Source organism: Phaseolus vulgaris, chromosome 2 (assembly GCF_051622355.1).
Source record: "Phaseolus vulgaris cultivar YP4 chromosome 2, ASM5162235v1, whole genome shotgun sequence".
In the NCBI taxonomy this organism is placed as follows: Eukaryota; Viridiplantae; Streptophyta; class Magnoliopsida; order Fabales; family Fabaceae; genus Phaseolus; species Phaseolus vulgaris.
This window is the reverse complement of record NC_143499.1, coordinates 23,575,636-23,590,085: the sequence shown is the minus strand read 5'-3', so window position 1 is coordinate 23,590,085 and position 14,450 is coordinate 23,575,636. Positions and strand designations below refer to the sequence as shown.

At 27.8% G+C, this 14,450-nt stretch overlaps 1 protein-coding gene across 1 annotated transcript; it reads left to right on the top strand.

Annotated features, from left to right (window-relative positions):
- The first annotated feature begins 2,183 nt into the window (after positions 1-2,183).
- LOC137809226 (zinc finger CCCH domain-containing protein 6) lies at positions 2,184-7,870 on the top strand. Its single transcript, XM_068610361.2, has 4 exons — positions 2,184-2,304; positions 6,149-6,343; positions 6,683-6,807; positions 6,914-7,870. The coding sequence occupies exons 1-4, from the start codon at positions 2,245-2,247 to the stop codon at positions 7,725-7,727; spliced, it is 1,194 nt and encodes a 397-aa protein (XP_068466462.1). The 5' UTR covers positions 2,184-2,244; the 3' UTR covers positions 7,728-7,870.
- Positions 7,871-14,450: the final 6,580 nt, after the last annotated feature.

Below are 14,450 nucleotides of genomic sequence, written 5' to 3'. Positions count from 1 at the left end.
TTCTCGTTTTCTGATTGGTGCCTAGATCTCCTGGTATGTACGTACTCAATTAATAGTTATCATAGGGTGGTAGGGTTGGTCTTTGAATTTTAAGTCATTTTTAGCTAGTTGTGATATGATAGGCAGTCGAGGTTTTCTTGAGATGCATGTCTCTTTTACTTTATAAGAGGATTAGACCATCTTTAAAGCAAGTCACATTATTATTATTATTATTATTTGCTGATAAAAAAAACGTGGTAAACGAATGGGGTGTGATGGTGGCCATGGAAACCGAGAAAGTCAAAAGAAAAGAATCAGAAGAGGATGACATTATACAGACACAACTCATGATACCATGACAAAGGGAGAGAGAATGCATGTGTACAAAGAGAGAGAAAAATAATATTTTTCAAGGTGTATTACTTAGAGCTTCTAACAACCATCGATGCAAGATATCTAACATGATGCAGTCACAAAATGCTTCAATATCCTTCAAATTCCTTTTTGTACTTCTGAATTTTAGTTAACAGAAGCGAGGAGAACACAGTATAGCAAAATTAATATTTATGTCATAGGATGAAATAATTATACCACTATGTTTGTCAAGTTAATGAAATACTTTATTATTATTAAATTTAATTTCTTATACACTGCAGCATGTTACACTCTCACAAATTGATCTTCACAAGTAGAAGCTTGATGCATCTCAGGTGTACACTCAACCTGAATAAAACAATATTACATACTTATCTATATATGGCATTGGAATGAGTTAGCAACTTTCCGAAACTATATGACCATTCAGCTACCTAGATGTTCCCTGTACAAGAAAGGCTTATATGTTCAAAAAAGCATAGAAGGTAATAATGGAAATCAGAGGTACATTAGTCAGTAAAACAGGGTTAATCTGCATGGACAATAAAAGAGGTAAAAATTTAGCCTTTTGGCCAAATAAATTTTGTATAAATAGTTATGATTTCTACTTTTTTTTTTATCTTAACATTTAAGAATATTCCTAATTATGAAAATAGAACTACTGACTTGAGTAGGGTCGTGAAAGATATTAACTATTATTGAAATATTGTTAGATAATAAGAAAATATATAGAGGTAATATTAGATAGAGATTATGGATAATAAGAAAATATAAAGAGTTAATATTAGATATCACATGCTTTTGAAATCTTTTTCTTATAAAAAGTATAGATGAAATTAAAGTGTAATAGTTTTTTTCTTGTAAAATATTTTTATTATTGTTCATTTAGTCACTTATGTTCTAAAAGGTATTTCAATGTCTAAATTAGAACTCGGTATTTAAGAGGTGAAAAACAATAAATACTTTAAATGATAAGTACTTTGTCTTGAATGTAGTGTATATTTATAGGGTCATAATAAGTCTTTAAGTTCTGGGTTTGGATTATGGTAGGTCACAAAGTTAAGTTCGATGTTAAAATAAGATTTTGTATCGTTGATTAAGCTAATTGTGTTAAAGGGAAGATTAATCGTTGATTTCCTAAGACTCAATTTTGATCACGTCATGCGTAGAATATCCAATCACGTAATCAGTGAAGTATCTAATAGTAAAATTTTCGAATTGTGTACACTAGAATTATTGTTTCTCATATTGATTGAGCTAAGGCATCGAGAATAATTCATTATTGTTTGAGCTTGACAAGCCTTTTCTTTAAAAATAAAACAAAGTATGAAAGATTACTAAGAAGGCAAAAGAGTTTACACAATATCAAAATATTAATATATAGCTATATTAATTTCAATAAATATAGCTAGAATGTGTTTAAAGTAATTCATGACCATATTAAATGAGGTCATTAATCCCATTTAATGAACAAACAAAAATGGAGAAAAAACTGTAATAAACTGACCTGCTTTGTACCCACGCAACTCACTACTTAGTTTTAATTTTCCTCAAACCTCGTTATCATTATCTGTCAATTGTTTTGCTATGTTCTGATGTGTCTCACACATAATCAGAATTCTTATGCTACATGTGATACGCATCGTCACCAACACCAAAGTAACGCAAGTCACCGCTTGTGCTTTGTATTTATACGTTCACTTTAACCCCATCTTTCGCGTCTTTATCAACTCTTCTCTTCCGCTTCCAAAACCAAACGCAACACTATTTTCTTTAAGGGTTTTCATTTGTCAGATTTCTCCTTCTCATTGCTCATTCATTTCAATTTTCAAGCATCTCTTCCCTCACTTCCATTTTCTCTTCTTCACTTGATAGAAGAAAATCGGAGACATGCAGCGTGCAAGGAAATCGAAAACGGTTTCGTGGTCTCCTGGATTTCATCTTTCTCAGGTATAAAACGTCGTCTTCTTTATGCTTTTCATTTACTTTCTGCTGCTTTTGCTCTGATCTGCTTCAATTTCTTTCAAATTCGTCTGCTATCTGTCAGTTAAGATAAACAAAATCCCCTCTTCACTTGAACATGTAATTCTAATCCCCTTTGCAGTTTGGAAGAAACACTGATATGTGATTAAGTTAAAGCTGGAAAAAACAAAAAGTGTAACGTCAAATAAAAATGACATTGTTAAATTTTATATTTATGAAATTTTATTTTTTTTTCTGAATTCATAAATGCACCAATAACCTTCCATGTTAGTATCATCTCCTTAATTGATGAAACTTCAACTTAAACTTAAAAATTGTATTCTTCTAAATTGGTGAGCAAATGAGTACCAATCATTTGGATTCGTGGACTGTTTCACTGCTACATAAACATCCAAACGTTGGTTAGTTTGAGATGATATACATTCCAGAATCCTCGTTGTCACGTTGTATGAGAAAACGTAGAAAGAGGATGAGTTCAAGTTAATTCATGGTTGAACCAACGTAAAAAGTTGGACGTATGTACTTTCGTTAAGAACATAATTAATTAACTTGATTCTCTTGAGAGATCTCTATAAGTGTCTAACAGGACATGGACATTTCACATCGATTAAATATAATCGATGTGATTCTCTTTGGTAAGAGACCTCTTTAGTGAGGTATGGGATCATTCCATGTTGTATATTTACTTTCTACGGAATTTTGGAACTACTGATCTAAGGTGAAATTTGCACCTATCATGATGCTTTGTTGTTGTTTGCCGATAAAAAAATAAAATAAAATCATTTGTTTTGTTAAGTACAATTAACTGTTTTATATAAATGTTACATGCTGCATCATTTAATTCAACAATAGAAATTAATTTAAAAATTAAATTTTATTTTAAAATAATAATAAAAATTAATTTAGAAACTATTTTTTTTAATTTTAAAATGATTTCTGATTTAGTCAATATAGCAATTAATTTTTTTTTTTAAATTAATTTTTATTTCATAATTTTCTTGTAGTGAAAACATTGATAGTTAATTAAATATTAATTTAAAAAAATAGTTTATAAATTTTATTAAAAGTCAAAACTATTTTAAATATTAATAATTTTTCTAACCTCTAAAATAATATCTAATTTAATTAATATAATAACTAATTATTTTTTGTGTTTAAAATTTATTTATATTTAATGATTTTCCCATACTACATATTATTGAGATATGTGATCATGACAAACAAGAAATAATACCATGGATTTGAAATACTATATATACATGGTGATCGGAGAATAACCTGGTGTAGCATAATAATTATATAATTATATATATATATATATATATATATATATATATATATATAAAAGTAATGACATGTTGAGAATGCTATCTCATATTACAATTAAACAAAAAAAATATTTTTTACTAATATTTTTTTTATCGGCAATAGCAAAAAATTAAATAAATGTGAATCACTTCAGGGTGGTTCAATCCTTATACAATGGAAACAAAATTTAGCATTTAATAAAAGTTACCAAACTTGCTAACCAGATCACTACCCGAAACTAAAGACCAGAAAGCAACTAAAAAATGCATCGAGCGACCATTCTCATACATTCCAAAGGTTCCAAACACCAGCTGGAAAAAGGAAAAGAGGCAGAACGTGATTTTCCAGAAATCCAAGACCACACTTTCGCTTGCATCAAAGCACACACTTCTAATGCATCAGTCACACCCCTGTTAAAAACGATAAAGTTCCTTTGATTCCAAATTTCCCCCACCACCCCAACCCAGATAGTGCTCCACACGTTATTACCTGATTCAGAAGTCAGACTCATCCTAAACTGAACAAAGTTTGACGGAGGATCGTTGTGAGACACAAACGACACTCCTAGCCACTTAAAGCATAAGCACCGGACCTGCCAAGCAAAACTGTATTCGAAAAACAGATGACGATAAGACTTTTCCTCCTTCCCACACAAACAGCACAAAGATCTTTCCACCAACACCCCTCTCCTTTCCAAATTTGCCCTAGTAGCAATCTTATTCTCCAACACCCTCCAAACAGTAACTAAAGCAGAAGCACAGCTTTACAACTCCACAGCTTTCCGAAGACCGAAGAGGAATCCACCTGATAAGAGAATAAGCAGAGCTGACTGAAAACGTCTAAAGACCCTCACCCTTCCAAACCCACCTATCCTCCTCTCCCGAATTCAACCTAACCACAGCTAAAGCCTGACGCAGTTGATCCACTAAAGGTTTCTCCCATTCGAAAAACATTCTACCCCAGGCTAAATGCCAAACCCACCCGCCTGTAGACCAATACCCAAGCTCAGCCACCTTTGCATCTTTAACTGAACACAGGGAAAACAATCTCGGAAATACTCTCTTCAACGCATCACGCCCAAGCTAGCTATCTTCTCAAAAGAAGATATCATTTCCATCACCAACTTTCCACTTGAAAGCATCTTCAAAACTTCTTCCCCACCCCTCCGAAGCTCACACCTCTTTTAAATCTTTCCACCAAAGGGAGCTCCTACGACATTTTCCACCCTCTCTCAAACTTCTCCAACCACCATATTTGGAAACGAGGATCTCCTTCCAGAGCCACCCTTATCCGAACCCAACCTCCAAATCCACTTACCCAACAACGCTAAATTAAACACCTTTAAATCATTTATACCCAATCCCCCAGATTCACGAGGCTTACAAACCTTTTTCCAAGAAGCTCACACGATCTTCCTTCCTTCAACGCCTCATCCCCAAAGAAAATTCCTTTGAATCCTAACCAACTTATTTGCCACCCCGGAACACAATTTGAATAAGGACATGAAGAATAAAGGGATAGCAGAGAGAACCGACTTGATCAAACATATTCTTCATGCCAACGACAAGCACTTGCCTTTCCACCTGCTAAGTCTAGCCTGAACTTTCTCTAACACCCCATTCCAAAAGTCACTACACTTGTGGCACCCGCCAACTGGCAAACCCAAGTAAACAAAGGGAGAATCCATCATGTCACAATTAAGAATAGCTGCAAAGCGTCGAAGCGAAAGTTGGCTCAATCCCATTTTGAAATTGTTTTGGATAACTCACAGTTATAATAAAAAACATTAAAAATGAGTTTAAAATTATAAATATGAAATTAAAAAAATGTTATATGAAAATAATTTTTAAACATTTAAAGGAAAAGATTACTAAATAAATAAAAAAATTCACAAGAGATATTTTCATGGTAAAAAAAAAGACAAAAGTTACTATCAACATGTTAATGACCTGTGAAACTAAGCTTGCATTTCGCTCAAAACTTCTGAACAAAAATATTGTTGAAAAGATATAACTAAAAGTATTCAACTATATTTTCTTAAAAGAACATAAACAAAAGTGAATAAATCAATAAACTTAAACATAATTCTTTAAAATAACTGAAATTAAAGAGTCTTAGCACAGTTGACTTTACAGATTAACAAGTTTAAGGTTTTAACTTCACTGTAGAGTGATTGTAGCAAAGCCATCCTGAGTAATTAAATTTGTGAAATTTTGCAAATTCAATCCTAAACAAGAAATAGTGAATGCATTAAACTATTTTGCATTATTCTCATGAACTTTGTTGCAAAGCAATTTTCTAATATATATGCAATATCAGATCATATTTATGTCAAATGATAGTGTTTTTGTTTTTAATAAGCAAAAATAATGAATAAACTGAAAATACTAAACATTATATATACTTGGATAAATGATACTGTTATGCTTAATGTTTTTACACTTAAGTAAACCTTTTCAGCCTTTTTTTAAAGCTTATACATTAGGTTGACCTTACTTAACAGGAAAAAAATTTCACATCCGAGGATTGTCCTTCAAAAATTGGAAACAAATCTGAAGCTGATTTTCAAGGAAAGACAGTGTCCACATGCCCTTCAACCCTTGAATATGATGATTTGCCACCTGGATTTGAAGGATATCATTTCCAGAATCAATCAAACTCAGCATTTTCTTACATTAAATGGGAATGCCCTCCTTCGGTAATGAGATCTTGGAGATTTCTTTGAAAGATGTAGAATCTTCATCAAATTTCCCTTTCATGCACACTTTCTTTTATTATATTCAGATGATTTAATATACTCTGTCACTGTAGTTGAAATTATCTCTTTTCAGTTTTTCGATACACAATTGTTATAGGAATTAAATATATGTTTAGGGCATAAGAAATTATAAATATGCATGCACCTGAAAAAAAATAGTGTTTTGAAGTACAATTAGAAGGAAAACGAGCAACCAAAAGAAATTTTATATTGCTTATAACTGGTTTAGTTTTGTTTTATTTGATCATGTTCATTAATTTATTTATTTTGGATATATAGTTCGTTTTGAATAGTTGTTGGAGAGTTGCAGCTGGTGAACAAAGTGTGGAGAAATATGATGAGATGCTAAAAGAAATGAGAGTGTCTGAACCATATCAACCTTGTATTTCTGCTATTCCTCCAAGGTAAAATGTCATATTTATTGAGAAAGAATTGTTTTACTGAGAGAGTTTGTGGAATTTTATATACATTTCAAACTAAATTTAGTTCATTCTTTTCGTGTTTGTGTAGCCCTTTTGTTTCATTTAACGTGGAGAATGAATGCTACGAGGATAGTCTTACTCCTCTTATTCCCATTGAGGAATATGAATCAGTAACAGTAACAGGTATTAAACCTGATGTTTCTGTCACAGAACATGGAGACTCTCTCTCCAAACTGCAGACACAAAACACACAGCAATACATTCCACCAGCAACATCTTCGGAGGAAAATTTCGTTGCAGCTTCTATTGGTGCTGTTTTATCTGCCATCTTAAAAAGCATCGAGGAAGGAATCGTTGTGATTGATGTTGATTTTCTCCTTGAAATAGCTAATGACTCAATAATGATTAGGAAAATAATGGAAGAATATTCAACTACCACCACTGGGATGAGTACACCCTCAAGAACTGTGAGTGCAAGACAATTAACTCCATCAAATTCACTGTTGGCCCTCACCCCTGAAATATGTGAAATTCCATCTATTTCATTGCTGGCATATGCACATGATAATCATGTAACTGCAACTCCACTTTTTCCTTTGTCTGGGCCTGTATCTGCTCACACAACAACCATGACTCACTCAGTGGCAACAACAACTGCACCTCATGTGCACATTCCAGTGAAAGATATCAATTACTATAGAAACCTTGTTAGAAAATATGGTGGCATTAGTGAGCCAGACATGCAGAATCATAATTTCCAAGATTATAAACGAGCACGTGTGCTTAACCCAGAGGGAGTGAAAAGGAAAATTCAGAAATCATGCAAATACTATAAAACTTCAAGGGGTTGTGGCCATGGTTCCAGTTGCCGTTATCTGCATGATAAAGTGTGGAGAATGTAACCTGAAATTGCATCTTCTGATGGTGAAGACTGGTTGAAATAACCCCTTGTACATTGTATTCTCCAAGGGGGAGCCATTGAAAGAGTTAGAAGTGGAAAACTTTATTTATTTTAATATTTTCATTAATTTGGTGCCATTTGTGTGTTGACAATACTGAATTATCTAATATTTGGTGTTTATCTTTTACATGCGATTGATTCTTAACTAACCCTGCATCTAAGACCAACAATTCCCTTCACCCTAAAGTTGTGTAAGTATTAGCAACCTTATTTAAGAAAAAGACCAAAATCCTTACTCCATTCAGGACTCCTACCCTCATTTGGACCAATTTTTTTCACATCACATGGAAGTTCACTCATACATTATCTTTGCTTAGTTTCGAAAATAATAAACTTTCATGCATACATTATAGAAAAATAGAAAAAAATATTCGTAATTATTAAACACATTAGACATATATACTTAATAAAATGTAAGAATATTTATAAAATGTTTTAATGAAACACACATTAGTAAATATTTAATATATAAGTATATCTTGTTAAATTAAGAAATTTTTGTTTAATGTTAACATATGCTACATGTATGTAAATAAATTATTTAATTAAGATTTTTTTATCAGAAAAAATCAATTAATGAACAAATGTAGAGCATTTAAGAAATTCTCTAATCCTATTACACATAATTACGAATCTGCATAAAAAAAAACCCTAAAGTTAAATAGCAATAGTGGTGTGAACCACCCAAACACCTAATTCCTATCATATTTCCTGTTATGACCAAAAAATTATGTTTTGTGCTAAGATACAAAGAAGACATTTTAGTATTATATAAAAATTAATTTTAAAGATAAAAAATAATTAGTTAATATTGATTAAATCATATATTATTTTAAAAATTAAAAAAATTATTAATATTTAAAATATTTTTTATTATTAATAAATTTTTTAATTAGTATCTAATTACACTACAAGAAAATCATTAAATAGAAATCAATTTTAGAGAAAAAAATAATTAGTTGTTATATGTTAACTAAATTAGATACTAAATAGTATCTCATTTAGTCAATATATAGCAACTAATTTTTTTTTCTAAAATTAATTTTTATTTAATAACTTTTAATAATTACCAAAATTTAAAATATAGCTATAACATCGGTAACTAATAAATACTAATTTAGAAACTAGTTTATAAAATTTATGAAAAAAAAATATTTTAAATAGTATGTAATATATAATTTAATTACTATAATAATTTTATATTTTTTTTCTCTAAAATTAATTTTTTAATAATTTTTTTACTTACCGTAAGAGTTGTAAGAGATACGGTAGGAGAGATCACAAATAATTAAAAGGACGTAACAAAGCTTTTAATTCTAAGATTTAAAGCATGTTATGTTGTTATATATATATATAAAAGTTTCCTTTGTAAGATATAAACCGTGTTATCATGTTGTATATATCAAATTCTTTTATAAGGGTAAAAATTGCATTGCACATTCAAAAAATTTAAAATAGATTTGAGCCTTTAAAAATATATTTAACAATAAGAATAAAAAATATTTATGATCTTTGATATTTATATTAGATATTTTACATTTTTTATCGTATTGTAATAAATAGTTATAATAACTATTAATAAAACTATTTATTAAATTCAATACTATTACACACTATAATAAATACATTTAATTAATATAGTAAATACATTTAATTAATATAGTAAATACATTTAATTAATATGTAAATACATTTAATTAATATAGTAAATAAATTTAATAATGATACATCAAATATGTCTTATAATTAATATCTATATTAAAACTTATAATTAATAAATATAGCTGAAAAGATAGCTAAAAGTTGTAAAAGAAGTTAAAAACGGAAAAGTTAGCTTAAAATTGAAAATTAAATTGATTGTTTTAGTAAAATTAATGTATCAACTAAGAAAAATTTGTAAAATTAGAAATAACAACATGATTAATTATTTAGTTAATATTAATGAAATACAAAGAAAAATAATAATAGTTGCATATTTCTAATAAATTGTGATAAACATAATTAATTTGAACTTATAATTAATGTGACATCCATGATAGTAATATTATTACAATATAAACTTCATTTATTTATTATTAAGGTATTCTGTTTTGTAGGGTTGGAGTTATAAATTTAAGGTATTATAAATTTTCCTATTAAAATAGTGACATAATATAAAATTTAAGATACTAAGTTTTAAATAAGATTACGAGTCTTAAATAAGACCTTGAGTCACATGAATAAAAAAAATAGTTTCTTTGTCTAGAAACCATTAACAACACTAACCAAAACATTACAAATATGAGAACATCTTCATTGCAGATCATAATATAGATTTTTAATCTACTTTTTATATTTATCACATTACTTTTATAAGATCTTATTTAATAATATGTTATTTATACTCTAAACTAACAAATTTCTTATTATAAATATTTCTATATAAATTTATTATAAACAAATTTATTATTATTTATGCAGTAAATTTACCGTCGTGTAAACATACTCTAAATGCAGACGTTTTATAAAACTCATGTATTAAATTTATATCGGTATGACTCCTATAATAGAGGGTGCTCTGAGTTTTGTAAGACTCTTTTATTAGGACATCTCCATGGTAGAAGTTAAATATATTATCATTGGTTTTATAAAACTTCTCATTAAAGTATGTTAACATGACATTAAAATCAAGACTCTTATTTATAAGAATAAATATATATTTTTGAAAATATATCTTTTCGTAAATAATAAAAAAAATGTGAAATAGAGTGTATATCTTATAAAACTCTTGTATTAGAATAAAAATTATAAAATCATTTTAAAATAATGTGTCACATTTAAACTCATAAAAAATAAATTAAAATACCATATAATAATCATGAAAATATTTCTAGAACACTTAAAAAACATTGAATAAATATTAAATTTAAAGACAAAAAATAATTAATTTTTATATTGATTAAATTAGATATTATTTTAAATATTAAAAATATTATTAATATTTAAATAATTTATATTATTAATAAAATTTATAATTTTATTTTTAAATTGGTATCTGTACCAAGATTTTATTACGTGTATTTAAATTGAAATCACGTCAAATAACACAACTTCAATATAATCAAATTTTAATTAAAATTGTGAACATGAAATGACTTATCTATTATAATTATTTTTAAAATTTATATGTTTTAATAATTAAAAGATAAAATCATGCAAGTAAAAATCTCTTATTTAACAATAATTAAGATAGGTTTTTGTGATAATATGCAACTTTTGGTTCTGTCGTCGTAGGAATTTTTTTAAGTTTGGAAGTTTTGTTTTGATTCCTTGCATTATCACAGAACTCTACAACCACAAAGAAAACTTTTCCAAGCCATCACATACAGAAAAAATAACTACAACATAGACTTATTTTTATTAAATATCAGAGTTTGTGGTCATACGAATAGTTAACATTTAGTGTCAAAAGTTATATATATTTTTCTTTTCATAGAAAAAACATTAGTGAGATGGTATGCGTGAAAAAATGGGGTGCAAATAAACATTGAGCTAAACGAACTAGCCTAAACGTTTTTTAAAAATAAATTTGTCCGGCGTATAAATGAAAGCGTCTTACCGGATATCATAATCCAGAATAAAAAAATAAAAATAAATGTACAATTTATATAGGAGCACTTTTGTCTTTGCGCAACCTTGTGGGTGCAGAAAGAAAAATATGGGATGCAGGAAGAAACTGCCAAAGACAGGTGGTATATAATAGAAACGTTAGGCCAGCCGGATGAGCCTAGTCTTTTGTAAAACATATGGTGCATATATAAAAATGATGGTGACAAAATCAAAATCTCTGGCCCAAACTAATGTGTCCAACGTTTTTCCAAACAGGTGGTGAGAAGGCCCCCACATATTGGGGTGATTCTCCCTGCACCACAACAAATGGCTTCCTGCACCTCATCACTTTTGGAAAAGACCATTTTACCTATTTTAAAAATAATTTTCAAATTATTTTTCCAGAATATTTTTGGAATATTCCAGAAATTAAAAAAAAATTATTTTAGAAAAGATATTATAGAATGTTTTTTTACCTTTGGGATTTTCTAGAAACACATTTTACTTAGGAAATCTATATTTCGGAATTAACCAAAATTATTAAGAATAATTATGGTATTTCAAAGAATGGAAAGGTATTGAAAGAAATTGATATCTAGTTAAAACCTTTGTAGCTAATTAGATATTAATTTAGAAATTATTTAACAATAATAAAAACTAATTTAAAAACCAAAATTTTTTTAGTTTTTAAAATGATTTCTAATTTAATTACTATAACAACTAATTATTTTTTGTCTTTAGAATTGGTTTATATTTCATATCATCTTGTAGTGAATTTGAGCGGGTTTGAATTTTAAATAAATTTATCATGACATATTATTTTTAATATATTTTTTAAATTTTACTTTGATAAGGTCGTATAAAACTTACATTTTAATACTTTTTATTTGTATTTTAATATAACTTAAAAAAATCTTAACACCATAATTTTATACAAAATTGAAGTCTTGAATTTAAGATTCACATAATGACGTACACATTTTATAGAAGAATTTTTTTAGAAGATGTAAATATAAGACTTTGATAAGACCAATGCATTAAAGATTCTCTTACTATTGCTTTTTCTCATGTGCTAACCAAAGTAATTTAATCAAACTCACAACTCAACTCTTATTCTTACTCCTATTCATATTTCTACTCCTACTCTTACCATGTGCTCGGATAAAAAGTTTATAATTTTTAAAAAAATAAAAATGCATTAATTTAAATTTTTATATTTCAAATTATTTAAAATTTTAATGTTTTATTTGGATAAAAAAAAATTTATTGAATTTTTATTATTTGGATAGAGTATTTCAGTTATTATTAACACAAATTATCCCAAATAAATCTTCTGAAGTTTATCAACAAATAATTCATGCAAGCATCAATAAAAAAGATTAATTATTGCACTCTTAACCAAAAAGATATAGCCTATATCTTCTAAAAGAGAATCTCACTTACATTTGTGGAAAAAACTTTGAAAAGATATTCTTGACATACATCAATGTAAATAATTTCTTCCATATCAATTAAAAAATAATTTTTATCTACGTTGACTAAAAAATCTGATTTACTGAAAAATAGTTTCATTGATATTAATAAAGATTTATGGCTAGCATAAATCGAAAATTGATCCTATCAACATTAGTAAAAACAACTCTGATTAATGTTGTTTTAAAAATAATTTTGAGTTACATTATAGATAAATGAATTAAAAACACTATTACATCACCGATATTGACAAAAAAAAACACCCTAACTAATATTACCTACGAAATAACACTAACTTATATTAACAAAGAAAATAATTTCAGTGGTGACAAATAAAAAATTTTAATATGAAAAATATGTCAACCAATAAAAAAATTATATAAATGACAAAAGAAACAAAGATATGAAAGAGGAAATAATATTAAAATTTTACTTTTACATAATTAAATTATTCTCAAAAAAATTTTAAATTTTAATTTCTTTTAAAATTCTATGTCTAAACAACATATCCTTAAAAAAAATACATATTACAATCAGTAAATCTCTCATTTCAAACAAGGATGCAAAAATATGTATTTTGCAACCATTTGTTCTAGTTATTTCACTACAAGAAAATCATGAAATAAAAATCAATTTTTAGAGATCAAAATAATTAGTTGTAATAGTAACTAAATTAGAGACTATTTTATGGTTTCTAAATTAGTTTCTATTATTGTTAAATAGTTTCTAAATTTGTATTCATTTAGCAACAAAGGTTTTAACTACCAATTATTTAGTTTCTAAATTTGGTAGCAAAAACCTTGGTTTCTAATTAGATACCAATTTAGAAACTATTTAACAATAATAGAAATTAATATAGAAACCAAATTTTTGTTTAGTTTCTAAAATTTTGGTATCTAAAAATTGGTTTCTATTTCATGATTTTCTTATAGTGTTTGTTGATTTATAGTGTTTGTTGATTGTCTTTTGCTTTTTAGTTTCTTAATATGTAGTTTGGAACCTTTGTAATTTGAAATATTAAACAAAAACATTCAAAATTTCACACGTACAGATATAATTAATTTAAACAAACAATATAAATAACTGAAAGTAAAATAATTAATAATAAATAAATAAAAAACAGTTTAAAATTGTAATTATGAAATTAAAAAAAATGTTATATGAAAATAATTTTTAAAACATTTATAGGTAAAGAGTATTGAATAATTAAAAAGAATCAAATTAAAGAGTCTTAGCATAGTTAACTTTACAGATTTACATAAACTACAAGAAAAAATATTTTTAACAGGGATTATATTTAGCGTTTCTGACGGTTTTAACCCCCCATTAAGTGCGTTATCCGCAGCTTGATTTTCCCCTAGTAGATCCAGCGTCGTTAACAGATTACCGACGGTTTTTACTAACCCCTGGAATGACCATTACTTTCTGACGATTCTTAGAACCCCTGGTATTTCCTGGGGGTTTTCAAACCCCTGGTATTTCCTGGGAGTTTTCAAACCCCTAGTATTTCCTAGGAGTTTCCAAGTCCCTGGTATTTCCTGACAGTTTCCAAACCCCTAGTATTTCTAACAGTTTCAAACATTTGGTATTTTCGAAAGTTTTC

What these genes read in the sequence shown, in the direction of transcription:
- LOC137809226 (XM_068610361.2), top strand. Translation starts at nt 2,245, where the DNA reads ATGCAGCGTGCAAGGAAATCGAAAACGGTTTCGTGGTCTCCTGGATTT. An exon ending in CTGGATTTCATCTTTCTCAG is followed by an intron (nt 2,305 to 6,148) that starts GTATAAAACGTC and finishes CTTACTTAACAG; the next exon opens with GAAAAAAATTTCACATCCGA. An exon ending in ATTTCTGCTATTCCTCCAAG is followed by an intron (nt 6,808 to 6,913) that starts GTAAAATGTCAT and finishes GTGTTTGTGTAG; the next exon opens with CCCTTTTGTTTCATTTAACG.